Source organism: Dasypus novemcinctus, chromosome 2 (genome assembly GCF_030445035.2).
Source record: "Dasypus novemcinctus isolate mDasNov1 chromosome 2, mDasNov1.1.hap2, whole genome shotgun sequence".
NCBI lineage: Eukaryota > Metazoa > Chordata > Mammalia > Cingulata > Dasypodidae > Dasypus > Dasypus novemcinctus.
Window position 1 is genome coordinate 187,893,337 of NC_080674.1, and position 26,484 is coordinate 187,919,820.

Consider the following 26,484-nt stretch of genomic DNA (forward strand, 5'->3'; position numbering starts at 1 on the left):
GAGGTTGGTGATTTCCTTTATTTAGCAAACGTCACACTCCCGGCCCCGCTGGCGGCTCCTGCAGGCCGCCCGCGCCCGGTCTGCCCCGGGAGCAGCTCCCCAGGGAGCGCGGAGAAGCCCGGGCAGCCTCCCGCAGCCTCCCCTGCGCCCTCGGCCACAAAGCCCAAGCGCCCACACACCGTGGAGGCCCCGCCAGCGCGAGTCCCGCAGGCGCCCCGCACCCTGCACCCCGCGCCCCCGCCCAGCCCAGCGCACCGCCCCCTCCGTCCCTGAGTCCTGGCCACGGGGACCGGCTCTCTCCGCCTCCGGCCGCGGGGCCGCCAGACCCTCGTCCCCTAGCCCTGCCGGGCAAGAAGCAAAGTGTAAGAAAATACTTCTTTAATTATTTCTCTGAACCGGTTAAGAAATAAGGTGGTCACATTTTCCTGTTACAATCCGGGTTAAAAAAAAAAAAAAAGTCCACGTCGGCGCGGCAGTGCCCTCAGTAGAAGCGCTTGTTGCGCTCCTGCCGCTTCTGGAAGACGACGGCGCCCACCACGGCGCACACGATGATGCCCAGCAGCGCGCACAGCAGCAGCAGGAACACGCGCCAGCCCGTCAGCGGCCCGCCGCGGAAGTTCCCCGTGGGGTCGTCCACGTTGTCTGCGGGAGGAGGGGGGGGCTGTGGAAGGCGCGTGGGCCAGGGCCTCCCACCGCCCCCCAGGCCGGCCCGACAGGAGCCAAAAGGGGAGGCGGCGGGGACGGAGGGCGGCGGGGAGGGGTCACCAAAGCGCAGCCGCGGGCGGGGCCTCCAGCCACAGTGCCCGCGGGGATGGAGAGCCCCCCAGTGGAGGCTGGGGGCGCTGCCGCAGGAGGCTGGTTCGAACCAGAGCCCCTGGGGCTGCCCAAGGGCCTGGGCTGTGCCGGGGAGGCCTGGGATCTGCCGACAGCCCCCATGCCCTGCCCGGCCGCCGCCCAAGGTCCACAACTGGAGAGCAGCGGCTCCAGCCAAAGGCCACCCGCTGCCCACGCCTTGGCGCCACCAGCCCCCACTCCCACCCCCAGCGCAGGCCTGCTCTGCTCTGGCCACACCGGCCCCTGCAGCTGACACTCTCGGGGAGCCGAACCCCTCAGCCTGGCCTTGCTGCCCCCGCCAGGCCCTGCCACCCTGGGGACTGGCACAGGGACCTTGTAGAGAGGCCGGGAGACAGCAAGACAGCCAGACATCCCGACTTCCCCCCTGCCACCTGCTCACAGGCTGCAAGGAGCGGGGACCTGCACTCAGGCCCGCGCCCCACCCCCCACCGCCCCAGCTCAGCCTCCTCGCAGAGGGGCCTCTCAGCCTTGGTCTCTCGGCCCTGGACAGCCCACAGCGCCCCTTTTCCCTGCCCAGGCAGCCTACCCGCCTCGCACAGCCACCGCGGGCCACCAACGGACATCTCCAGAGATGCGCCTTGGAGGCACGTCTCCACAGCCCTTCCATCCCCTGCTCTGCCTCAGCCAGGCCAGGGACGGCCAGACCCCGGGGCGTCCTGGCACGTCCTGGCACGTGGCGCGGCAGAGCAGCTCTGGAAACGTGCGGAAGGCGCCAACGGCTCCGCACACGGGGTTGCTGGGGGACCGTGGCGGGTGAGGTCTCTGAAGGCACTCGGCAGCCAGAACCCTGAGACCTAGGGCTGCTTGACCCTCAAAACGCTTAAAAACAACTGGGACCTTAAAAACTGAGAGGTCACGTAAAACGCTGGGTTCTGGCTTCTCCGTGAAAACGGCAAGGCCTGGAGGTACTGGGCTCGCCCTCTGGACTAGGGGCCGCGGGCTGGGCAGCGGAGCCGGTCAGCGCCCTGTCCCAGCCCGAGCTCACCAGGGGATCCCTGCCGGGCCCCACCCTCAGGTCCCAGCCGGTGGTTCTCAGGTGGATTTCTCCACACACGAGGGTCTGCTCAGTGCTGTGGGAAGAGTCCGGGCTTGGGGGATTTGTAAAGGCAAGTTCAAATCCTGCCTCTGCCTCCTGTGAGCAGAGGAGACACACTGTCCAAGGGCATGGGGGCAGGGCCCACCCCTGCCTGGGGACAGGGGCGTACACGCGTGGCCTCAGGGCACCTGGCCCGTGGCACAGGCGTAGCCGCCTGTCCCGTGGCCTGGCAGGCCGCCTCCCAGCGCCTAGCCCAGGCCACATGCACACCTGGCACCCAGACACCTGCCGATTCCAAGAGGAACCGCACAGGGAGGCCGTCCTCATGGACAGGCGACCGCAGGCTGCTCTGATAGCGCCGTCTTTTACTGGAAGGCTCCCCAGGCTGGCCTGAGCACTCAAAGGCCCCCGGAACCCGGGGTGGGGCCAGCGGGGGTCGTCCGCTCCACCAGGTGAGGAAAGAGCGGGAGGGGGCTGCAGGCAAACCCACCTTTGGGGGACTTGAGGAGGCTGACGCTGGGCTCGATCTTGGTCCAGTCGACGTTCTCCTCGTCGGGCGTGTGCTCCACCATCAGCTGGAACAGCTTCATAGAGATGATGTCGTGATTGTCTGGAGGACCGAGAACCAGCCTGCAGTGAGCCCGCAGCCGGCCACAGGCCCTGAACCCAGGCCCTGCCCAAAAGGAGCTGCTGCCCCAGCCCCAGGGCTGCTGGGCCCAGGGGAGGCGCTGCTCACGGGCAGTGCAGCTACCCCCGGCCGCCCCAGCCCGCAGACGCAGCCCGGGGGCTGGTCCACCTCGGGAGCTCGGCAGTAAGACGTGGGAAGGGACAGAGCACAGAAAGAAGCAGCACCGGCCTTCTCATCCAAACGCTCTGGGTCCAAGGCCCACATCTGCATCCCCCCACCCCGTTTTTAAGTAACTCCCTGAGGTGGCTCCCTTGACGCTTGTTGTTTTTGCCTGTTGTCTGTTTTCTTTAGAAGGCACCGGGAACCAAACCTGGCCCTCCCTGTGGGAGGCAGGCACTCAACCGCCTAAGCCACATCTGCTCCCTGCATCCCTCTAAGGCCCAGTTTCCTGGCCTGTGAAACGGGGTGATAATTGCCATCTTGCGTGGTTAGCGTGGCATGTAAATGAGCACGCACACGTGCAGTGAGTGTTTGGTGCCTGGCAGACAGTGTGCACTTGAAAGCAGAAACCAGCTAAGGACCAGTGAGAAGCCAGTCCCCACCAAGGACAGGCGGTGGCGGCCGTTCCCGCCACGGGGCCCTCAGGCCTGGGGCACAGGCCGGGGGCTTGGCAGCGGCTGAGAGGCCGCCCCAAACGGAGGATCAGCGGATGCACCCGAGGCCACCTGGCGACAGCCAGGTCCAATCAGCAGGGCAGGAAGGCCTCCACCTGGCAAGGGGAAGCCGCTCAGCCACCCCACTTTACAGATGAGGAAGCTGAGGCTCAAGGCCAAGGGAGGGTCCAGGTCGGCCTGACTCCAGCCACGCACTCATCTAACTGACTGGAACCTGAAGGGGAAGAGCTGGAGCCTGGAAGAGGGAGATCCTGAAGAACAAGGCCCCAGCAGTGTGGGGCGCGGAGCCCGGCGGCGCGTGCCAGCCGACCTGAGCTATCCCCGGAGCAGCGGGCAGGCGCGGCGGGGTGGACTCGAGGGCACATCTGAGCTCCGCTGCTTCCCAGGTGTGTCCTCTTGGGTAAAGCCCTCAAACTCTCAACTGTCTCATTTTTTTTAAGGAGGTACGAGGGGTTGAACCCAGGACCTTGGACGTGGGAAGCAGGCACGCCCCTCGAGCATCTCGTGTTTGTGAAGGGGCAACAGATACACTGCTAACTCTGTCAGAAGAAAAGGTGATGTGACTTGACACGGGAGCTGCCGGCACCGGGCTGGGCCCGTAAGCACCCTCAAGCCACGGCGATCCCCGCAGCCGTCCCGCCCCGCCTCCCTTTGCTGGCTGCTGCACCTGCCACAGCTCTGGTCCCCTCAGGAGCCTCCTGCAGGCACGAGCTGAAGTATCATTAGGAGAAACACAGAGCAGCCCAGGGCAGGGAGGGTGGATTACGAGGCTCTGCTGATGACCCGGCACTGCCATGAGCTGCTAACTGGGGGACTGCTGGAGCCAGGGGACAGGACGGGGGGCATATAATAAAAACGTCCATGTTAAAGACAAAACGAAACCCCCAAACAACGGGCTTTCTGAGAACTGAGTGGACCAGGAGCCTCTGTAGTGAGGAGGCTCCAGGACGGTGGCCACTGTAGGTTCCGGAAAGGTCCGGGGCCTCCATGTCATCTCCCAAAGCAGGTCGGCAGGGGCTGGCTCCGGGCCTGGGGCCTCCAGGGGCGCTGAGGTGGAGGGCGGTGGAGGGCCCGGGGCCTCCCCACGGTGACCCCTGAGCGCCCGCTGTGCGCCAGCGCCGCGCCAGGCCGGGGGTTTGCAGCAGGAAACAGACAAATCCCCGACCTCGTGGAGCTTACAGGTGAGGGTGGGGGAGTGGGGGCGTGAGAGCACGGGCGACTTCTCTGACAGATACAGAGATGTAAGTGCTACAGAGAAAGACAGAGCTGGGGCAAGGTGACAGGGAGCACGGCGGTGGCTGCAGTTTTAAACAAGGGCAGCGGGGAAGGCCCCGCTGAGGGAGTGACCCGAGCAGGGGCTTGAGGGCGGCAAGGCAGTGGCAGTGAGTGTGGGGTCCTCAGGGGAGAAGCCGGCGTGCGGGAGGGGCAGCCAGGAGCCCAGGGGCCTGGAGAGCAGGAGCCGGGGCGGGAGGCGGCGGCAAAGCAGGCAGGGCCTGACCCTAGGCGGGCGGGGCCCCGCGGAGCTCTGCTCCAAGGAGTGGGGAGATGGTGCGCGGGCCACCAGGCTGGGAGGAGACGGAGGGCAAAAGGGGAGCCCTGGGGAGGCTCCCGGGCCGTCCGCGGAGGCAGCGGGGCGGCGTGAGGAGGGGCCTGTCAGAACGTGAAGATAAAGCCGGTGGGATTTGTCAGGAAGTGGACGTGGCGGATGAGAGAAAAGGAAGAGTCCGGGCCAACAAGGCCCTTTGGCCAAGCATGGAGGGGCCATTTGCCGGGCAGGACCGGGCCTTTGGGTGGACGTGTCAAGACTGACATGCCCCCTGGACATCCAAGGGGAGAATCAGGCTGGGGAGGGGGGCAGGTCTGGAGCGGCCTGGAGCTACCAACGCGGGAGCCGCAGAGGCTAGATTTAAAGCCTCCACTCTCCTACAGGCCGAGGACTGCCAAAGGACAGCTCCAGGAAGCAGAGGAAGGAACCCAGCAGAGTGGAAGCCGCAGGGGGAGCGTGCCCAGGACGGAGCGGCCCGGGAGCGGCCCAACAGCCCCGGGGGACCAGGCCGGGGGATGCTGCCGCCCCGCACTCACCAGACAGGTCGCCGGTGCCGGCCGAGGCGCCGAAGTAGTAGCCGGTGGGGAGCCGCACCCCGGTGATGTCGATGCAGTTCTTCCACTCGTTCTTGTCCTCCAGGTCGGTCATCACCTGCGGCCGCCAGCAGGTCAGGCGCGCCCCGGCCCGGCCCGGCCCCCGCGTGCCCCCCGGCCCCCCGGCCCCCATGGCCCCCGCCCGCTCACCGTCAGGCGGCCCCGGGAGTAGCGCACGGCCAGGAAGGTGTCGTGACCCCGGTTGCGGAAGTCGGCCGTGCAGCCCGCCAGCTCCGACCAGCGCCCGTCCTTGCTGTGGTCGTAGGACAGGGAGCCATTGTTCACCATCACCGAGATGTACGGGAACACGCGCTGGGACCAAGACACTGGTTACTGCACGCCCGGCCCGGGGCGCGGGAGGGGCCGGGCACCCACCGCCCCGATGCCCGGAGGTGCCGCTCCAGCCGGCCGGGGAAAAGCCCCGGCCCCCACAGCGGCCGATGCCCCAGGGCTTCCTCTCCTGCCAGAGGGGAGAGCAGCGGCCTACCTCGGTGGTCTCGTCGTTGGGATACGTGTCCAGGAAGACGGCCAGGCCGTGAAAGTTGTCTTTGCTTCCAAACACAGGCCCTGGAATCGCAGGGAAATGCCGGTGGGAAATGGCGTCGGAGGACACCGGACCCATCCCGGGGGCCTGAAGGGAAAGGCGCTGCCTGGGGCGGCCAGAGGGGCCCTCCACCGGGCACTGGCCGGGGAAGAGCAGGGGTCTCTGAGGACGCTGAGCAGGGTGGGGCAGAGGACGCACGTGTGCGGCCTGGACATGGGCGACGGCCGTCCAGCCCGAGTGAGCGCCGGGTGTCAGGGACACCCCTATGAAATCAGGAAGGACCCCACAGAGGACGGCCTAGCCGCCAGGCCAGGGGTCGGCAAACGCTTTCTGGAAAGGGCCAGAGACTAAGACGTTTGGGTTTGACAGGCCTCGCTGGTTCTCCGCTGCACAGGTGTCCTTGTTTCACCTGTTTTTCTTCTTCTTTAACATAACCTTAGGGTAAAAATCATCCTAAGCTCGTATGATTGCTCCAAACTCTCCACAAGTCCTGACTGAGTTCATGTCCCTCGATCCCCTTCCCGTGCCACATGCACGTGGGGACAAGGGTGACGGAGGCACGAGTGCCCACTGAGGCCAGCAGGCGGCTCGTGGCAGAGCCCGGCCAGGGCCCTGGGGAGGCCCGTGTGGGCCTGGAGCTGCGGGTACAGCTGCGTGTCCTCCCCGACAGGCACACCTTCCAGCACCAGCCTCAGGCCTGGGCTTTACCTGGAGGGGCAGCTGGAAGAGCCCAGGGGGCAGAGCCCAGGGCAGCCCGCCCCTGCCCCACGGCCGGGCGCAGCCCCCTGCGTCAGCGCCTCCCTACCTGGCACGAGGCGGTCCCGGGTGTACCACAAGGCGATGCCGTCCCCGTGCAGGTTCTTCTTCCCGGTGCCGTGGACTCGGAAGTGGATGTGCATCTCCCAGTCCTTGAGGAAGCAGGGCTGCAGGGGCGGCAGGGGAGCAGCTCGGAGCACCCAGGGTCTCCCTGTCCCCAGGCCCACTTCCCCCCAGACTGGGCACTCCCTGGGACAGGGCCACAGATCCCAGGTGCCACCGACCAACAGACCCCAAAGTGTTCTCAGCAGAAGGGAAAGGGATGCTGGCCCCTGGGCGGCCCGGGAGGGGAGGGCCCCGGGGCCTCGAGGCTGCCAGAGGCCCAGAGCCAAGCCTCCCGGCCTGCAGGCCTCTCCTGGGCTGCCCGTGGTGCCCCTGTGGACCCTAAGCCCCATTTCCTCACCATCCCCCCTGCTCCTGTCCCGGGCCTCGGGGGAGGGTAACTCCCCCATTCAAGCCAGGTGTTTTATGAAAACAAGGGCAGAGGCCAAGATAGCTCCCTGGAGATCATAACAGACAGCAGACCACAGGGGCCTTGGTTCATCCCCAGGTCTGTCTGATTTGGCAACTTCTGCTCTGTCCCCACGCCCCCTGCTGCCTTTAGAGCTCTGACATAAATTGCACCAACCCCTTCCCACCGCCACCTTCTCTCCTCCTAATCAATTTTCCAAAAGGAGGAAAATCAGGCTGAGCCAGGTAGGGCCAGCCTGGGCCTGAACCCGGGAATGCCCAGCTCTGAAGTCCAAGGCCTTCGCAGACCCCCCAGCTAAGGGTGGGGACAGAGCCAGGGCGGGGCCGGCGAAGGCAGAGCTCTGGGGCCTCGGGGCTCCCGTGCTGGGCGGGAAGGCAGCCAGGAGTGCTGGGTGCAGGGCGGGCGCTGCCCGCTGCAGGGCCAACAGCCCGGCCTGGCCCAACGGGAAGCTGCCTGTGAAGCCTAGGATGTTGGCACATACTTTGACAAGAACCTGCTTAGGGGAAGTCAGCACACAGGTATGTGAACAAGGGATTAAAGACCCAGCAGAAATGCAAACTACAAGATCCCACTGACAATAATCAAGAAGGTCACTAATGGGAAGTGGCTGCGGCTCAATCAGCTGGGCTCCCGCCTACCATATGGCGGGGGGCCTGGGTTCACGTCCCGGGGCCTCCTTGTGAAGGGAGGCTCACCCGCACATCGCGGAGTGCTGACTCAGCAAGGTGACGCAACAAAAAAGGGAGACAAGCAAAAAAATACACAGAAGAGCACGCAGCAAATGGATACAGAGAGCAGACAGCAAGCAAGCCACAAGAGAGGGGAAATAAAAATAAAATAAATACAGACATAGAATAATGCACAGTGAATGGACACAGAGAGCAGACAGCAAGCAAAAAGCCAAAAAAAAAAAAAAAAAGGTCACTAATACCCAGCGCCGTGAGGGTGAGGTGCAGCAAACACTCCCACGCGGGGCCCGCAGATGGCCCCGTCCATTCACCGGCCAGCGACGGGGCGATCGGGTTGCTCAGCTTTTTATCAGAGTGAGGCAAATCCTGAAGTATTTATGCTTAAAGATACAAGTAAGTTGCAAAATGGCATCACTGCTATGGTCCCATTTAAAAATAACTAGGGAAGCAGCTGTGGCTCAAGCAATCAAGCTCTTGTTTACCATATGCAGGACCCAGGTTCAATCCCGGGACCTCCTGGTAAAAAAAGAAAACAGGTGTCCCAGACCTGCAAGAGGCCTCCCTGCAGCAAAGCCCAGACGTGGTGAAGCAACGCACCAAAAGAGAAAGCAACCAAATAGAACAAAATAAATAAGTAATTAGTTGGGTGGGAAGGAAAGAAAAAAAATGAAAGGCACGTGAACCGACAGGCGTGATGGGCGACTGCGGGAGAGAAGCTTCAGGGAATGTTTACTTTCTGTCTTCTATTTCTGTTGTGTTTGGGTTTTGTATAATAAACACACCACTTCCATAATTAGGAAATATTCACATTAAAAATTAAAAAACATCACGTACCAACTTGGGCGACCACTAATTCATCGGCTGCACTGCGGCCGCACGGTGGGGGGGGCGTGGGCACAGGCACCGGGAGCCAGCGCAGGCCCAGAGCAGGCCCTCCCCCGGCCCCCGGAATGCAGAGTCAGCAGGGACCAGCCAGCAGCTGGCATGGAGCAGGGAGCCCCAGCGCCTCCACAGGTCTTGCCAGCTCAGTCACACAGGCTGCTGAGCTGGAAGAGGACTGGTGGCTCAGGGACAGAGGGACCAGGGCTCCGCGTCCCAGTCCTGCCGAGGCGGGGAGGCCCGGGGAACCCACCCTGCCTTGGTCTGGGAACACAGCAACTGCAGCACAAGAGGCGGCGTGAATGAAAAAGCACCCCCAGGGACTGCGGCGCAGCACCGAACCCTCGATGCCCTGAAAACGGACTGAGGTGACTCACCTAGGTCTTAAATTTCCCGGCAATTTTGTAAATACCACATCTGAAAGGCCCTGACCCCAACAAGAGGGCGGTGTGAGACTCTTTAAGGCTCTGTCCCCCACCCACAGAAGCTCTGAAAAACCAGCAGGAACTGGCAGAAGCATCTTTCTCAAGGCTCCAGAAACCAGTTAAAGGACAGCGGTAACAGGAGAGGGAGGAATTACAAAAAGGCCACTTAAAAGCAGGCAGATCTGGGATCTCCTGGCGCCTTGTCCGGCCCACCAGTTCCGTAGCCCTGGTTCGCTAATGCCCAAGACAAAAGGCAAGTGCCCGGAGGCTCCTGAGGCGCCTGTGCTCGGCCTGGAGCTGCTCTCTCCACTCACGGCACAGATGAGCACCAGAGGAGAGCACAGGGCAATATGCAAAATCTAGGAAGGGTGTTTTCTTCCTTTTCTCTCTTTTTTTTTTTGTTAGCACTAGGAATTCAAGGAAAACTCTGTCATAACACTAGTTGGATGGATAATGCTTAAGGTACAGATGCTTTGGCAACTGTATTCCAGAGATAACACGTTAAAGTATCAAAATGTTCAGATATCAACAAAAGATTACAAAACATAAAAGAAAACAGGAAGCAATAGCACAGGCAAAGGAGACGATTAAAGCATTAGAAACCATCCATGAGGAGAACTTGACGTGGAACACACCAGACAGACTTCTAAAATATCATCCTAATTAGTTTAAAGAGCTCAAAGAAAACACGGACAAAAAAATAAAAGGAAACCAGGGAATGATAGATGAACTCAAAGAGTATCAATAAAGAGATGGAAATAATGAAAAGGCGCCAGAGCTGAAGACCATGGTAACAGAAATAAAAAATTCCTTAAAGGACTTCGGGGAAGATGGTGGACCAGAAAGACCCGGGACTCTCTTCTCTCCCAGAAAAATAGCTAGAGGACAGGCTGAAACAGCCTGGGAAAACATCATCCAGGCTTCAGGATGCCAGGCTAAGGCTGGACACTGCCCAGGAGAGAGAGGAACAAAGGAAAAGAATCCCAGCAGCAGAACTGTCAGTTAAAAGCCCCCCGCTGCTACTGCCGTCAACCTCCCCCACATTAAAACCAGCTGAGAAGTCTCAAGCCTCTGGACCTGCTACAGACAAACGGGGCTCCAGGGATCCACCACCCCAGAAAAGGGGAGAGAAGACACAGCCCAAGGCTGACTCAGCTGCGACCCACAGAGTTGGTCCGCTGTGTCCCAGGAGCCATTCCAGGATGGGGGCAGCAGCACCACTGTTTGCCTTGGGAGCAGCTCAGGACTAGCGATCCCACCCTCTCAATCTCCTTCTCTACTAAATGGAACTGATTGCTGAGCATGCAGAGGGGACTGGAATTATTTCCTACCCAGGAAAAGGGAGGGGGTTGCCAGAGAAGACTGGAGAACCTTCTCTGAGAAAGTTTGAATTACGAGGCTCTTAGACTGCAGACAGGAACCTCTATCACAACGCTGTTGCAGCAAACACACTCCGACCAGGCACTGAACTGCGTGGGCTGCCAAAGAGCGCCATCTGTTGGCAGACCAAGGAAATGCACATGAAAAATTTAAAAGTAAATGAGAGAGGCTTTTTCCGCCCTTTAAAACTTCCCTCATCAAGGCCTGAGGAAGCACGTCTGTAACCCATTATTGGGTCCAAAGTCCAGTTTTGAGAAATTAATAGGGATAATCTTAACAACGCAGGTTGAACCAAGAATCAAAGAGCATCAGTAACACACAACCTCCTGCCAAAAAATCCCTATGGACGAGACAAACTGAGCATCAAAGTAACCTACCAATCTAATCAGATGCATGGACAGCAGCAAAATGGTATGAGCCATACTAAGAAAATGGAAGCCACAGCCCAAGAAAAGAAAGATATCAAAGTACCAGAAAAGACGCAGGATTTGAGACAATTAGCGAGATGCACACAAATTTCCAAAATCAAATTAATAAGCTAAAAGACAATATGGCTAAAGAGATAAATGACATCAAGAAGACACTGAGCAAGCGCAAAGAATAATTTGAAATCCTGAACAGAAAAGTAACAGAACTCATGGGAATGAAAGATATAATAGGTGAGATCAAAAACACATTAGAGGCATACAACAGCAGATTCAAAATGATAGAAGAAAGAATGGGTGACACCAAAGACAGAACAGTTGATATTGAAGAAAGAAAGAGAAAAAAGAATGGAAAAAATTGAACACAGGCTCAGAGAGTTGAAATGACAACATGAAATGCAACAACATATGTGTCATGGGAGTTCCAGAAGGAGAAGAGAAGGGAAAAGGGGCAGAAAGAGTATCTGTGGAAATAATACATGAAAATTTCCCAACTCTCACGAAAAAAAATGAACTTACAAGTCCAAGAAGTGCACCATACCCCAATCAGAATAAATCTAAATAGACCCACTCCAAGACATATACGACTCGGAATGTCAACTGTCAAAACTAAAGAGAGAATTCTAGAGGAGCAAGGGCGAAACAAACCATCACATACAAGGGACACCAGTAAGACACAATGCAGATATCTCATCAGAAACTATGGAAGCAAGAAGACAGTGGAATAATAAAATTAGGATACCGAAAGAGGAAAACTGCCAGCTGAGAATTTTATCCAGCAAAACTGCCCTTCAAATATGAAGGTGAGTATAAAATATTAAAAAACAAACAGAAACTAAGAGAGTTTGTGAAAAAGAATCCACCTTTGCAGGAAATATTAAAGGAAGCCTTAGAATCAAAAAGAAAAAGACAAGAGAGAGAGGTCTGGAGGAGAGTATAGAAGAAAGAATAGCAGAAAGGATAAGCAAAAGAATAAAAAGACAGAAAAAAATATGATATCACATATGAAAACCAAAAATAAAATGGTGGAAGTAAATAATGCAATTACAGTAATATCACTGAATATGAATGAATATATTAAATTCCCCAATCAAAAGATACAGGCTGACAGAATGGATAAAAAAACAAAAGCCACCCATACACTGCTTACAGTACACTCACCTTAGACCCATGGATACATACCAGTTGAAAGTAAAAGGCTGGAAAAAGATACTCCTTGCAAATAGTAACCAAAAAAGAATAGGGGTACCTATACTAGTATCAGACAAAACAGACTTTAAATGCAAAAAAGTGATGAGATGATACAGAAAGCCATTATATATTTTAAAAAGGGATATAACAGTCATAAATTTCTATGCACCTAACCAGGATGGCCAAAATACACAACACAAATTCTGGCAAAACTAAGGGGAGAAATAGACATCTCTACAATAATCCTTGGAAACTTCAACATTTCACTCACATCATTAGATAGAACAATCAGAAGATCAACAAGGAAACAGAGAACTTAAGCAATATGATAAACAAGTTAGACCTAACAGACATATACAGAAAGCTGCATCCTAACTCAGTGCGTTATACATTCTTTTCAAGTGCACATGGATCTTTCTCTAGGACAGAACAAATGTTAGGGCACAATGCAGCTCTCAAAAAATATAAAAAGACTGAAATTATACAAAGCCGCACCTTCTCAAATCATAATGGAATGAAACTGGAAATCAGTAATAGGAAAAAAGTAAATTTGCAAATGTGTGGAGGCTAAACAACACACTCCAAAATAATCAGTGGTCAAAGAATAAATTGCAAGTGAAATCAGTAAATATATAGAGACAAATGAAAATGAGAACACAATTTATCAAAACAGATGGGACATAGTGAAGGCAGTTTTAAGAGGGAAATTAATAGCCCTAAACATCTATATTAAAAAAGAAAAAAACAGCTAAACTCAAAGATTTAACTGAACAACTAGAGAAACTAGAAAAAGAACAGCAAACCAATCCCAGAGCAAGCAGAAGGAAAGAAATAATAAATACTGGAGCAGAAATAAATCAAAGTGAGGGAAAAAAAAAAAACCATAAATGAGCAATACCAAAAGCTGGTTCTTTGACAAGATCATAATACTGACAAACCCCTAGACTAACAAAGAAAAAAAAAGAGAAGATGCAAATAAATACAATCAGAAATGAAAAAAGGGAAGTTACCACTGACCCCACAGAAATAAAAAGTATCACAAGAGGATATTATGAGAAACTATATGCCAAAAAACTAGACAACCTAGATGAAATGGACTAATTCCTAGATATGCACAAACAACCTACACTGACACTTTACAAGAAATACAAGAACTTAACAAACCAATCACATTTAAAGAGACTGAACCCATCATCACAAATCTCCCCTTAAAAAAAGTCCAAAAAAATGGCTTCACAGGTGACTACTACCAAACATTTCCCAAAGAGTTAACACTGTCTAAACTCTTCCAAAATATTGAAGAGGAGAGAAAATTTCCCAACACATTTTATGAAGCTAATATCACCCTAACACCAAAGCTAGATAAAGATACTACAAGAAAAGAAAATTACAGACCAATCACTCTAGTGCACACAGATGTAAAAATTCTCCACAAAATACCTGCAAATCAAATCCAGCAGCATATCAAAAGACTGATACATCACAACCAAGTGGGATTTATTCCTGGTATGCAAGTCTGGATCAACATATGAAAATCAAATAAAGTAATAAACCACATTAACAAATTGAAGGAAAAACATCACAGATTAACACCACATGATCATCTCAGTTGATGCAGAAAAGGCATTTGACCAAATCCAGCAGCCTTTTTTGATAAAAAACACTTCAAAAGACAGGACTATTAAGAAAAGTCCTCAATCTGATGAAAGGCATATATGAAAAACCCACAGCAACACCACGCTCAAGGGGGACAGGCTGAAAGCTTTCCCTCTAAGATGGGGAACAAGACCAGGCTGCCCACTGTCGCCGCTGTTATTCAACATTGTGCTAGAAGTTCCAGCTAGGGCAATTAGACAAGAAAAAAGTTAGAGGCATCCAAATAGGAAAAGAGGAAGTAAAACTCTCATTTGCAGATGACTTGATCCTGTATTTAGAAAATTCTGAAGTATCCACCACAAAACTACTTGAGCTAATGAGTTCAGCAAAGTGGCAGGATACAAGATCAACACACAAAAATGAGTAATGTTTTTGTACACTAGTACGGAACAAATCTGAGGAAGAAATCAGGGGTAAAATTCAACTTAAAATAGCAACAAAGACTCAAATACCTAGGAATCAATTTAATCAAAGAAGTACAGTACCCACATGCAGAAAACTGTAAGACAACGCTAAAAGAAATCAATGAATATCTAAACAAATGGAAAGACATTCATGTTCATGGATTGGAAGACTAAATATCGTGAAGATGTCACTCCTACCCAAACTAATTTATAGATTCAATGCAATACCAACCAAAATTCCAACAGCCTACTTTATAGAATTAGAAAAGGCAATTACCAAATTCATTTGGAAGGGAAAGTGCACCTGAATAGCCAAAAGTGCTCTAAAAAAGAAGAGCTACATGGGAGGAATTTCACTGCCTGACCTTGAAACATATAACGAAACTACAGTAGTCAAAAGAGCATGGCCCCATCATAAAAATAGACACATCAATCAGTGGAAAAGAACTGAAAGTCCAGAAATAAACCCTCACCTGGTTTCTGACAAACTTACCAGGTCCATGTTAACAGGATAATACAGTGTCTTCAAGAAATGGTGCTGGGAGAACTGGATATCTATAACCAAAAGAGCAAAAGAGGGCTGCTGTCTTACCCCCTATACAAGAATCTATTCAAAATAGATCAAATACCTAAATATAAAAGCCAGGATCATAAAACTACTAGAAGAAAATATAAGGAACCATTTTAAGAATTTGTAGTAGGTGATGGTTTCTTGGACCTTACACCCAAAGTACACACAAGAAAAGAAAAAATAGATAAATGGGACCTCCTCAAAATTAAACACTTTTGCAACTCACAGGACTTTGTCAAAATGGTGAAAAAGCAGCCCACTCAATGGGAGAAAATATTTGGAAATCATACGTCTGATAAGGGTTTAATATCCAGGATATATAAAGAAATGTTACAACTCAACAATAAAAAGACAAATGAGCCGATTAAAAAATAGGCAAAAGACATGAATAGACATTTGTCCAAAGAAATGACAAAAAAAGAAAAAGAAACATGAAAACATATTCAACATCACTAATGATTAGGGAAATGCAAATCAAAACTACAATGAGATATCACTTCACACCTACCAGAATAATCAAGATTAAAAAGACAGAACTGGGAAGCAGATGTGGCTCAAGTGATAGAGCTTCTGCCTACCACATGGGAGGACTGGGTTCAATCCCTGGGTCCTGCTAGTGAAAAAGAAGAGAAAGCGTGCCCGTGCAGCAAGCCAGTACCCACATGGTGAGCCAAGTGACCACGCAGGTGAGTCACGCAGCAAAATGATGACGCACCAAGAGAGAGACAAGGGGAGAGTCAAGGTGAAGCGCAGCAGAAACCAGGAACTGATGTGGAGCAATTGACAGGGAACTTCTCTCCACATCCGAGGTCCCGAGGATCAAATCCCAGTGAATCCTAGAGAAGACAACACAGCAAAAACAGCAGAGCAGGAGGAGGGGAAGGGGGGAAATAAGCAAATAAATAAATCTTAAAAAAAAAGAATTACAAGTGTCAGAGGCAATGTGGAGAGATAGGAACATTTATTCAATGTCGAATGGTACAGCCACTGTGGAGGACTGTTTGGCAGTTCCTAAAGTTGAATATAGACTTGCCACGTGATCCTGCAATACCACTACTGGGCATATACCCAGAAGAACTAAGAACAGTGACACGAATACACATCTGTATACTGATGTTCGCAGCGGCCTTATTCATGATTGCCAAAAGTTGGAAACAACCCAGGTGTACATCAACTGATGAATGGATAAACTATGGTGTAGTCACACGATGGAATATTGTGTGGCTGTAAGAAGAAATGAAGTTGTAAACCATATAACATGGACGAACCTGGAGGACATTATGTTAAGTGAAGCAAGCCAGACACAAAGGACAAATACTGTATGATTGCGTTACTATGAACCAAATATATTATGTAACGTATTGTATCATTCCATTTATATAAAATGTAAATATAAATACACTTTTAAAGACAAAATTTGAGTAGTAGTTATGTAGGACTAGGGAAGGCATACAAAGGAGAGTGAAGGGCTTTTTTGAGTAATAAAATAACTCTAAAATTTTTTGTGATGATGAATGCACAACATTGTGATTATACTAAAAGTCATTGATTACACACTTTAGATTGTATGGTATATGAAAATATCTCAATAAAACTGCTCAATAAATAAATAATTGTGCAATAATATAGAAACAGTAGCTATGTACAGCAGGGGAAAAGAGACTGAGGTGAAGAATTTTCTTGTTTGTTTTTTATTATTATATATAGACACACTTTTTTTTTTTTTTGAGGTACTAGGGGCCGGGAACTAACCCCAGGACTTCATATGTATGAAGCTGGCACCACACTGGCTTCCCTGAATTGGTTTTTGTTTTGCTTGTTATTTGCTTCTGTTTTCTCAGGAGGCACCAGGAACCGATCCTGGAACCTCCCGTGTGGGAAGCAGGCGCTCAACAACGTGAGCCATCTACTCTCCATTATTATTAATATTGAAATAATGAAAATGCTCTAATAATGACTGAGGTATTGAATGCACAACTATGTGATTATACCAAATACCACTCATTGTACATTTTGGATGAACTGAATGCTTTATTAATATGTATCAATAAAACTGAAATTTGTTTTTAAAAAAAACCTTTCCTAGAGGGGTCCAACAGCAGACTGGAGCTGGCAGAAGAAAGAATCTGTGAACTTAAAAGTACAACAACTGAAATCATCCAGCCTGAGGAGAAGAAAGAAGAATGAGGAAAAGTGTACAGTCTGAAGAACCTGTGGGACACCATCAGGTGAACCAATATCTACATTGTAGGAATCCCAGAAGGAGAAGGAAAGGGCAGAGAATATTCAAAGAAATAATGGTTGACACCCTTCCAAATTTAATGAAAGATATGAATATACACATCCAAGATGCTCAACAAGTTCCAAAGACGATAAACCCAAACAGATACACACCGCAGCATAATGTAATCAAACTGTCAAACAGCAAAGATACAGAAAAAGTTCTGAGAGTTTCAAGAGACCCTCAATAAGATTACATGCCGGTTTCTCATTTGAAACCATGGAAGCAGAGAAGTAAGAGGGCATTGGGAAGATGTATTTCCAGTGCTGAAAACAAAAAATTGCCAACCAAGAATTCATTATCCAGCAAAACTTCCTTTCAGAAATGTGGGAGGGGTTAAGACACAAACAAAAACTGAGGGGATTTGTCACCAGTAGCCCAGCCCTACTAAGAAATGCTAAAAAGAGTGCGGCAGGTTGAAAGGAAAGGACACCAGCCAAGTGATGGAAGACACTCGAAATCAGAATCTCCCATAAAGACAATGACATGGGTAAATATAAATACCAGTATATTTTGTATTTTTGAATAGTAACTCCAATTTTTACTGCCTACAGTATTTAAAAGGCAAATGCACAAAATACAATAAATCAATGGTTTGGACTCAGCATACAGAAATATGTGATTTGCAACAAGAACTACGTAAAGGGGGCAGGGCTGGAGAAGTGCAGGGGTATGGTTCATGTACCCTATTGGAAGTTGTTAAGTTGGTACCAAAGCAAACAAGACTCTTATAGATTTAAGATGTTAAATTTAAGGCCTGTGAAAGAAAGAAAATATCAGACTAAGGAAACTCATAGAGACAGAAAGTATAATACATGTTTCCAAGGGTGGGGGCAGGGGCAACTGGAATTAAAGCAGAGTAAGTGTAGAGTTTCTGTTTGGGATGAAGGGAAGTTCTAGTAATAGATGGTGGGGAGGGTACTGCAACATTGCAAATGTGATTAATCCCACTGAACGGTAAATTTGGGAAGGACTGGGATGAAATTTATATTGTACATGTTTCCCCCACCCCACCCCCAAAAAGATAGATAAACTAAAGAGATAAAGAGGGTTAAATGCAGTACATGATACTGGATGGGATCTAGGAACGGAGAAGACAAAGTTCAAAAGGACAGTATTGGGGCTGAAGTTCCACCTCAGACCCCCACCATGCTGGCGATCTATAAATTTCTCTTGTCTGGAAAAAAAAAAGGGACATTATTAGAACATAAAAAAAAAAATGGGAATAGAGAATGTAAGCTTTTTATCAACATTAAATTTCTTGAATTTGCAAACTGCATTTAAGGTGATTACGTAAGTGTGACCATCCTTGTTCATAGGAAATGTCCATGGAAGGATTATGTATTCAAGGAGCATTATGTGTGCAAGCTGCTCTCAAAGGTAGATAGAGAGATAAGAAAGCACAGAATGATACAACAAAGGCAGCCAAATGTTAAAAATGATGGATGTGGATCTGAGTATCTAGGGGTATCTTGGAGTTCTCTGTATGGAGTTTGCATTATTTCTGCAATTGTCCTGAACATCTGAAATTATTTCAAAATAAAAAGGTGAAAAAATAGAATATCTGGCACACAATATTAAAAAATAACCAGGATTCTGCCAAAGAAAGGAGTGAAATTCTGATACATGCTAAACATAGATAAAACTTGGAAACTTTATATGGTTAGTGAAATAAGCCACACACAAGATTAGAAGTTAACCAGTGCGTGCAAGTAGGGGGGAATGGGCAGTTATTGCTTAATGGATAAAGAATTTGTTTTGGGTAAAGAAAAAGTTTCAGTAATGAAAGATGATGATGGTAGCACAACACTGTAAAAGTAATTAATACCACTGAATCATGCACTTAAAAATGGTTAAAATGCCAAATTGTAGTTACATATGTTACTATACAAAAAAATACAAAAGAAACAACAGGTACATGAAAAGACAAGAGATACACTAAAGCCAAAAAAAAAGAAAAAAAAAAAAGGAAAACACACCCATAAGACCTTGGACTTTAAAATGTTTAATTTGTTCAAGGAGATAAAAGACAAGATTGAAAATTTTGGCCGATAAGTGAAATTGTTAAAAGTCGCTCTAAAAAAAATTCCATAACTAAAAATACAAAACTGCAATTACCAAAGTAATGGTAAGCTTAACAAGAGATTAAAAGCAGATGATCGGGAACAAGACAAGGATACCCACTGTCACCACTGTTGTTCAAGTTATTGCTAGAGGTTTGCAGCAAGTTTGATATTACGAATTCCAAAAAGAGGCACTGATTATGTTTGTAAACTGATCTGTTCCTCTGGCATGATACCCCTTTGATTGTACTAAAGTCAGAGGTTTCATTTTTACTTTAGTAAATCAACATTAGGGTTTTGATTCAACCGTGTCATTAGGGTGTACACTGTTGAGTCCCCACTCAACTATTTTAACAGATGCTCAATGAAGAACACCCAAGTAGGGAGGCAGATGTGACTCAAGCAATTGGGCTCCCATCTACCATATAGGAGGTCCAGGGTTTGATACCCAGGGCCTCCTGGTGAAGGCAAGCTGGCCCATGGGGCGAGCTGGCCCATGCAGAGTGCTGGCCCATGCAGAGTGCTGGCCCACGCAGAGTGCTGCCCCACACAGGAGTGCTGCCCCACGCAGGAGTGCTGCCCCACGCAGGAGTGCTGCCCCACGTGGAGAGCTGGCACAGCAAGATGACGCAACAAAAGAGAAACAGAGGAAAGACAATAAGAGGCACAGCAGAACAGGGCGCTGAGGTGGCGCAAGAGAACGATCACCTCTCCTCCCACTCTGGAAGGTCACAGGATCAGTTCCTGAGCCACCTAATGAGAATACAAGCAGACACAAAAGAACACACAGTGAATGGACACAGAAAACAGACAATGGAGGGAAGGGGAGATATAAATAAATAAACAAATCTTTAAAAAAAAAAAACACAGAAGTAGATAGAGAAGATACACAGAGGATCCTGCAGCTCTGGAAGAGAGGTGAGCCATTCCCCTGATAGTCTACAGTTGACCCTGTGAAGAGACCACAGCAGCTGAGCCCAGAAAGACACAACCCCTCCAGTCTACAGCTATCAGAAGGAGCTATGACAGAGCCTTAAGAGGAGAGGGAAACGGACTTGGCCCAGTGGTTAGGGCGTCCGTCTACCACATGGGAGGTGCGCGGTTCAAACCCCGGGCCTCCTTGACCCGTGTGGAGCTGGCCCACACACAGCGCTGATGCACACAAGGAGTGCCCTGCCACGCAGGGGTGTCCCCCGCGTAGGGGAGCCCCACACGCAAGGAGTGCGCCCGTAAGGAGAGCCGCCCAGCGCGAAAGAAAGTGCAGCCTGCCCAGGAATGGCACCGCCCACACTTCCCGTGCCGCTGACGACAATAGAAGCGGACAAAGAAACAAGACACAGCAAATAGACACAGAAAACAAACAACTGGGGGAGGGGGGGAATTAAATAAATAAATAAATCTTTAAAAAAAAAAGAGAGAGAGAGAGGGGAAGGCTGAAAGCTAGAGATGTTACCCACCATCTTGCTTCAACACGTGGCAACAGACTTTGGTTAAGGAAATTCCTCTTACAGGACCTTGAATCAGACTCTTTAGGGCCTTGTAAACTTTTACCCCAAATAAATACCCTTTATAAAAGCTAATAAATTTCTGGTACTCTGCATCAGCATTCCTTTGGCTAACTAAGATAAGGTTCCAGCTAGGGCAGTCAGGCAAGAAAAAGAAATAAAAGCATTCGAATTGGAAAGGAAGAAGTAAAACTTTCACCATTTGCAGATGATATGATCCAATTTCTAGAAAGTCCCAAAATATCCACAACAAAGCTGCTAGAGCTAATAAACAATTTCAGCAGAGTGGCAGGTAAGATTAACAGGCAAAAATCACAATGTTTCTACATACTAGTAATGTGCAATCTGAGGAAGTGAGGAAAAAATTCCATTTACTACCGCGACTAAAAGAACCAATGAATCAGTGTGTAGAAAACTGTGATTTCTGACTGTTAATCTTGTTACCTGCCACTTGCTGAAATTGTTTATTAGCTCTAGCAGCTTTGCTGTGGATATTTTGGGACTTTCTAGAAATTGGATCATATCATCTGCAAATGGTGAAAGTTTTACTTCTTCCTTTCCAATTCGAATTCCTTTATTTCTTTTTCTTGCCTGACTGCCCTAGCTGGACCCTGGGTTCCTGGGTTCAATTCCCGGTCCTGGGTTCAATCCCCGGTACCTCCTAAAAATTTATATATATATATAAAATAAAAATAAAACAAATCTTGCTTTATTTTTTAAAAATCTAATATTTAGGAATAAACTTAACCAAGATGTAAAGCACTTGTATTCAGAAAACTACAATACATTGCTAAAAGAAATCAAAAAAGACATAAATGGAAGAACATTCCATGCTCATGGATTGGAAGACTAAATATCATTAAGATGGCAATTCTTCCCAAATTGATATACAGATTCAATGCAATCCCAATAAAAATTCCACCAGCATGTTTGAAAGAAATGGAAAACAAAATTATCAAATTTATTTGGAAGGGTAAGGGGCCCCAAATAGCCAGAAATATCTTAAAAAGGAAGAGCAAAGTTGGAGGACTTTAAATCATATTACCTAGCTACAGTGGTAAAAAAAAAAAAAAAGCAAGGTACTGGCATAGAGAAACACAGACCAATGGAACCAAAACAATGGCTCAGAAACAAACCCTCATGTCTGTGGTCAAACAATTTTTGATCAGGTTGTCAAACCCACCCAGCTGGTACAAACAGTCTATTCAACAAATGGTGCTGGAAGAACTGGATATCCACAGCCAAAAGAAAGAAAGAGAACCCCTATCTCACACCTTATACAAAAATTAACTATAAATGCATCAACCTAACTATAAAATCAACAACCATAAAGCTCCTAGAAGAAAACTAGGGAAACATTTTCAAGACCTAGTGGTAGGTGGTGGATTCTTAAACCTTACACCAAAAGCACAAGCAATGAAAGAAATCATGGATAAATGGGACCTCCTCAAACTCAAAATACTTTTGTGATTCCAGGATTTTCCTAAAAAGGTGAAAAGGCAGCCCACTCAATGGGAGAAAATATTTGGAAACTACATATTCAATTTGATTTCCATTCTACATAAAGAGATCATACAACTCAACAATAAAAGAGCAAGCAATCCGATTTTAAAATAGGCAAAAGACTCAAATAGACATTTCTCCAAAGGGGAAATACAAATGGCCAAAAAGCACATGAAAAAATGCTCAATATCACTAGAGTTTAGGGAAATGCAAACCAAACGAGATATCATCTCACACGGCATAGAATAGTCATTATTTAAAAAAAAAAAACAAACATTAAGTGCTGGAGAGGATGTGGAGAAATAAGAACACTCCTTCACTGTTGGGTGGGAATACAAAATGGGGCAGTCTCTATGGGAGACAGTTTGGAGGTTCCCCAGGAAGCTAAATACAGAACTGTCATATGATCCAGCAATCCCTTTACCAGGCATATATCCAACAGAACTGAAAACTGCTATACGAACAGACATTTGCACACGAATGTTCACAGCAGCATTATTCAAAAATTGCCAAAAGATGTAAACAACCCAAGTGTCCATCAACCAATGAACGGATAAACAAAATGTGGTATATACATATGATGAAATACTATGCTGCTATAAGAAGAAATGAAATTGGGACACATATGATAACATAGTGAAATAAGCCAGACACAAAAGGACAAATATTGCATGGTCTGACTAATATAAACTAAATACAAAGAATAAACAGAGTTAAAACCTAGAGTAAAGGTTATTAGGAGATAAGAGGAGGGCTGAGAAAGTGTACTGATGTTTGATGTATGTGGAAGTTTTCATTAACTTGACTGTGAAAGTATGGACATCAAGTTGACAGTAATATATTATAGTGAGAAGAACTAATGCAACTAGTCTAAAATGGGATTGCGGCTGAAAAGGGTACTTTAGGAATGTCAACAAAAAAAAGCTAGAGAATAATCTAGGGACTGAATAACAAAGTGAACCCAGAGGTGGAGAATTGTGGTCAATAGTACAAATACAAGAATGGCCTTCTATGAACTAAAACAAATGTCCATCACTATTGCAAGGTGGTAAGAACATAGAGAAGCATGGGAAAAATACAATTAATGTAACCCATGGACTACAGTTAACAACAATATTGTAATATTCTTGCATCAATGTCACAGATGTACTGTGTTAATAAGAGGGGGGTATGGAAAAAACATACCAAATTTCCACTATAGACCACAGTTAGCATTAAAAGTCTGATATTACCTCATCATCTGTAACAAATGTTCCACAATAGTGTGTTGTTGAAGGGATGTTATATGGGAATCCCACACATGTTTATGATTGCTTTGTAGGTTCACAACTTCTCTAATAAAAGCATATTTTTAAAAAGGGTGGGGTGGGGAGCAGATGTGGCTAAAGCAGTTGAGTGCCTACTTTCCATATGGGAGGTCCCACGTCTGATCCCCAGTGCCTTCTAAAAAACAAACCACAAGCAAACAAATGAAAAAAACAACTCAGGGGAGCCAATGTGGCTCAGTGGTTGAGTGCCAGCTTCCCGTATACAAGGTCCCAGGCTCAATCCCCGGCCCCTAAAAAACAAAAACAACAACAAAAAAGGTGAACAGAACATTAGTGAGTTGAAGGTTGGTCACATAAAAAGATCCAGAAGGAAGCAGGACATAAGAATGGAAGCACAGAAGTCTGGGTCAGGGACAGAGGAAAGAGTGAGATACATGCAACTGGAGTTCCAAGACGAGACATGAGAGAATAAGGCAAATGAACAGTTAAAGAGATTTCTAAGAATTTCCTATAACTGATTCAAAGACATCATGCCACAGATATTTAAAGTCCTATAAATCAAAGGAATAAATAAAAATAGCACACCTAAGCACATTAAAGAAAAAAAGGAGAAAGATAGAAGGAAAAAAGGATGGATGAGTGGGGTGGGAGGGAGGGAGGAAGGAAGGAAAGGAACAAAGAAAAACAGAAAATTCTAACAGCAACCAGAGAGGAAAAAGCAGATTACCTTCTTAGGAGCAACAGTGAGCCTGAGAGCAGGTTTCTCAATGGAAACGCTGGAAACAAGAAGACCATAGATTGATATATTTGGAGTCGAAAGAAAGTAACAACCAACCTAGTATTCTATACTTAGCAAATGTATCCCTCAAGAGTGAAGGTGAAATTAAGACATTTTCAGACAGACTAAAAAAATCCCATCACCAGCAGACCCACAACACCTTGCATTCTTTAAGAAAGAAAATGATCTAGATGTAAAGTCAAAGCTTCAGGAAGGAGTGAAGAACAATTAATAGAGTTAATGTGAGGGTGAAATCAAAATGAATATCTGACTGCATAAAACACTGATGTTTTGAGTGATTTACAATAGAAATAATTAAAATTAATGGCAATGGTGTGGTAAAAGGAGTTAGTGTTCTAAGATCCTTGTATTGTCCATGAAGAAGGCCAAAGTAGACATTATCATTGTTGTTTCTGCACTTGCTGTCTACGCTCTGTGTCCATTCACTGTGTGCTCTGTGTCTGCTTATCTTCTGTTTAGGTGGCACCAGGAACCAATCCTCAGACCTTCAGGAATGGGAGAGAGGTGCTCAAATCTCTTGGGCCACGTCAGCTCTCTGGTCTGCTGCATCTCTTACTGTCTCTCCTCTGTGTCTTTTTTTGTTGTGTCACCTTGCTGCACCAGTTCTTTATGTGGGCCAGCGCTCCTGCACAGGCCAGCACTGCATGGGCCAGATCATCACGCGGCCAGCTTGCCTTCACCAGAAGGACCAGGGAATCAAACCCTGGACCTCCCATATGGTAGACGGGAGCCCAATCACTTGAGCCACATCCTCTTCCCATTAGACTTTGATAAAACATGGATGCATGTTTAAAACTTTAAGATAACCAGTGAAAGACTGAAAAAGAGCATGTAACTTTCAAGCTAATAGAAGAAAAACAGGATAAAAATCAACCAACACAGAAGAAGTCAAGACCAGAGAGAAAAATGAGCAACGAACAGGAGGTATAAATAGAAAGTAAACAGTAAAAAGATGGATTTCAGCCCAACTATATCAGTAATTCCATTAGCTGTAAAGAGACTAAAAGTTGGATTAAAAAAACACAAAATCTAAAAGTACTTGGGATCTCCTTGCATATGAATCTACAATTAACTCAAAATTAAAAGTTTAATTAAAAAAATAAACCACCCAAAAAATTAATTATATACTGCTTATAAGAGACAATTTTAAACATAATGAAAGAGTACAAAGAAAGTCAAAGGATGGAAAACCTATATTATGCAAACACAAACCAAAAGCAAACTGGTAAAGTGATACTAATAGTAGACAAAAGTTTAAAGTGGGTCTCTTTTTAATGACAAAAGAGTCAATTAACTAGGAAGATATGACAAATCTAAGTTTCCATGCATACCTAGTATGGTCTTAAAATACATAAGGCAGAAACTGCCAGAACTAGAAAGATATGGACAAATCCACAAACAGAAATCTTAACACACCTTTCTTTTTCTATCCCCTAAGTTCATAATGTTATTATTCTCTGAATAGAGGTATTTAAAGTTATTTTTCCAAGTTCACAATTTCATTTTACTCTGAATAGAGATGCTATTTTAAGTTTTTTGTTTTTTTATGAACACACTTTTCTTAGTAACTGACAATAGGCAGCCAAAGATGTGAGTTTTTGAGGAAGGATACGGGGGATTTGACCTCACCCAGTAAGCTCAACCTAAAGGACCTACACCACACACTGTACTCAACAAATACCATAGCCACGTTCTTGGTAAAGCACACGAGGACTATGTCCAAAAAACCCTGAGCATCTGAGGGACCATTCACAAGTGTCAGCAGAACCAGCAGACTGCTAATGACAGAAATCAGTTAGTATGTTCCTGGGAAGCAGATGGAGCTCAAGTGGTTGAGCACCTGCTTTCCATGTTCAAGGTCCCAGCTCGATATCCAGTACCTCCTAAAAACAAACAACAAACAAAAAGCCAACTCTCACAAAACAAAAATAAAAACCAGCTCTCACTGGGGAGCAGATACAGCTCAGTGACTGAGCATCAGCTTCCCACGAACAAACAAGGTCCTGGGTTCAGTACCTAGTACCTCTCTAAAAAAAAAAAAAGTCCGTTCCTTGACTATAATCCTATTAAATTACACAGCAATTAAAAAAAAGGAGAGTGGGTGTAGCTCAGCAGTGAGTGCCTCCTTCGTATGTACAAGGTCCTGGTTCAATGCTCAGTACCTCCTTAAGGAAAAAAAAAAAAAAAAAGAGGACCAGAAGAGCCCTCGTGTATTTGGAAATTACTATATACATATATCTCACATACACAAAAGTGAGCCCAGCAACCAGGCTGCAAATGG

General features: G+C 47.6%; 1 protein-coding gene and 1 long non-coding RNA gene across 2 annotated transcripts in view; both read right to left on the reverse strand.

Annotated features, from left to right (window-relative positions):
- Positions 1 to 363: 363 nt before the first annotated feature.
- LMAN2 (lectin, mannose binding 2) overlaps positions 364 to 26,484 on the reverse strand; it is a 30,744-nt gene continuing 4,623 nt past the window's right edge. Inside the window, exons 3-8 of the mRNA XM_004460025.5 lie at positions 6,682 to 6,799; positions 5,820 to 5,899; positions 5,483 to 5,644; positions 5,276 to 5,390; positions 2,382 to 2,501; positions 364 to 642 (exon numbers count right to left, since the gene is read on the reverse strand). Of these exons, the coding sequence (XP_004460082.1) occupies positions 482 to 642; positions 2,382 to 2,501; positions 5,276 to 5,390; positions 5,483 to 5,644; positions 5,820 to 5,899; positions 6,682 to 6,799 (756 nt within the window). The 3' untranslated portion in view covers positions 364 to 481. The remainder of the gene's footprint in view (positions 643 to 2,381; positions 2,502 to 5,275; positions 5,391 to 5,482; positions 5,645 to 5,819; positions 5,900 to 6,681; positions 6,800 to 26,484) is intronic.
- On the reverse strand, positions 16,589 to 24,184 carry LOC131274805 (uncharacterized). Its single transcript, XR_009182101.2, has 2 exons — positions 24,132 to 24,184; positions 16,589 to 23,694 (listed from the first exon to the last, which is right to left on the reverse strand). It is a non-coding gene; the product is annotated as an uncharacterized lncRNA (long non-coding RNA).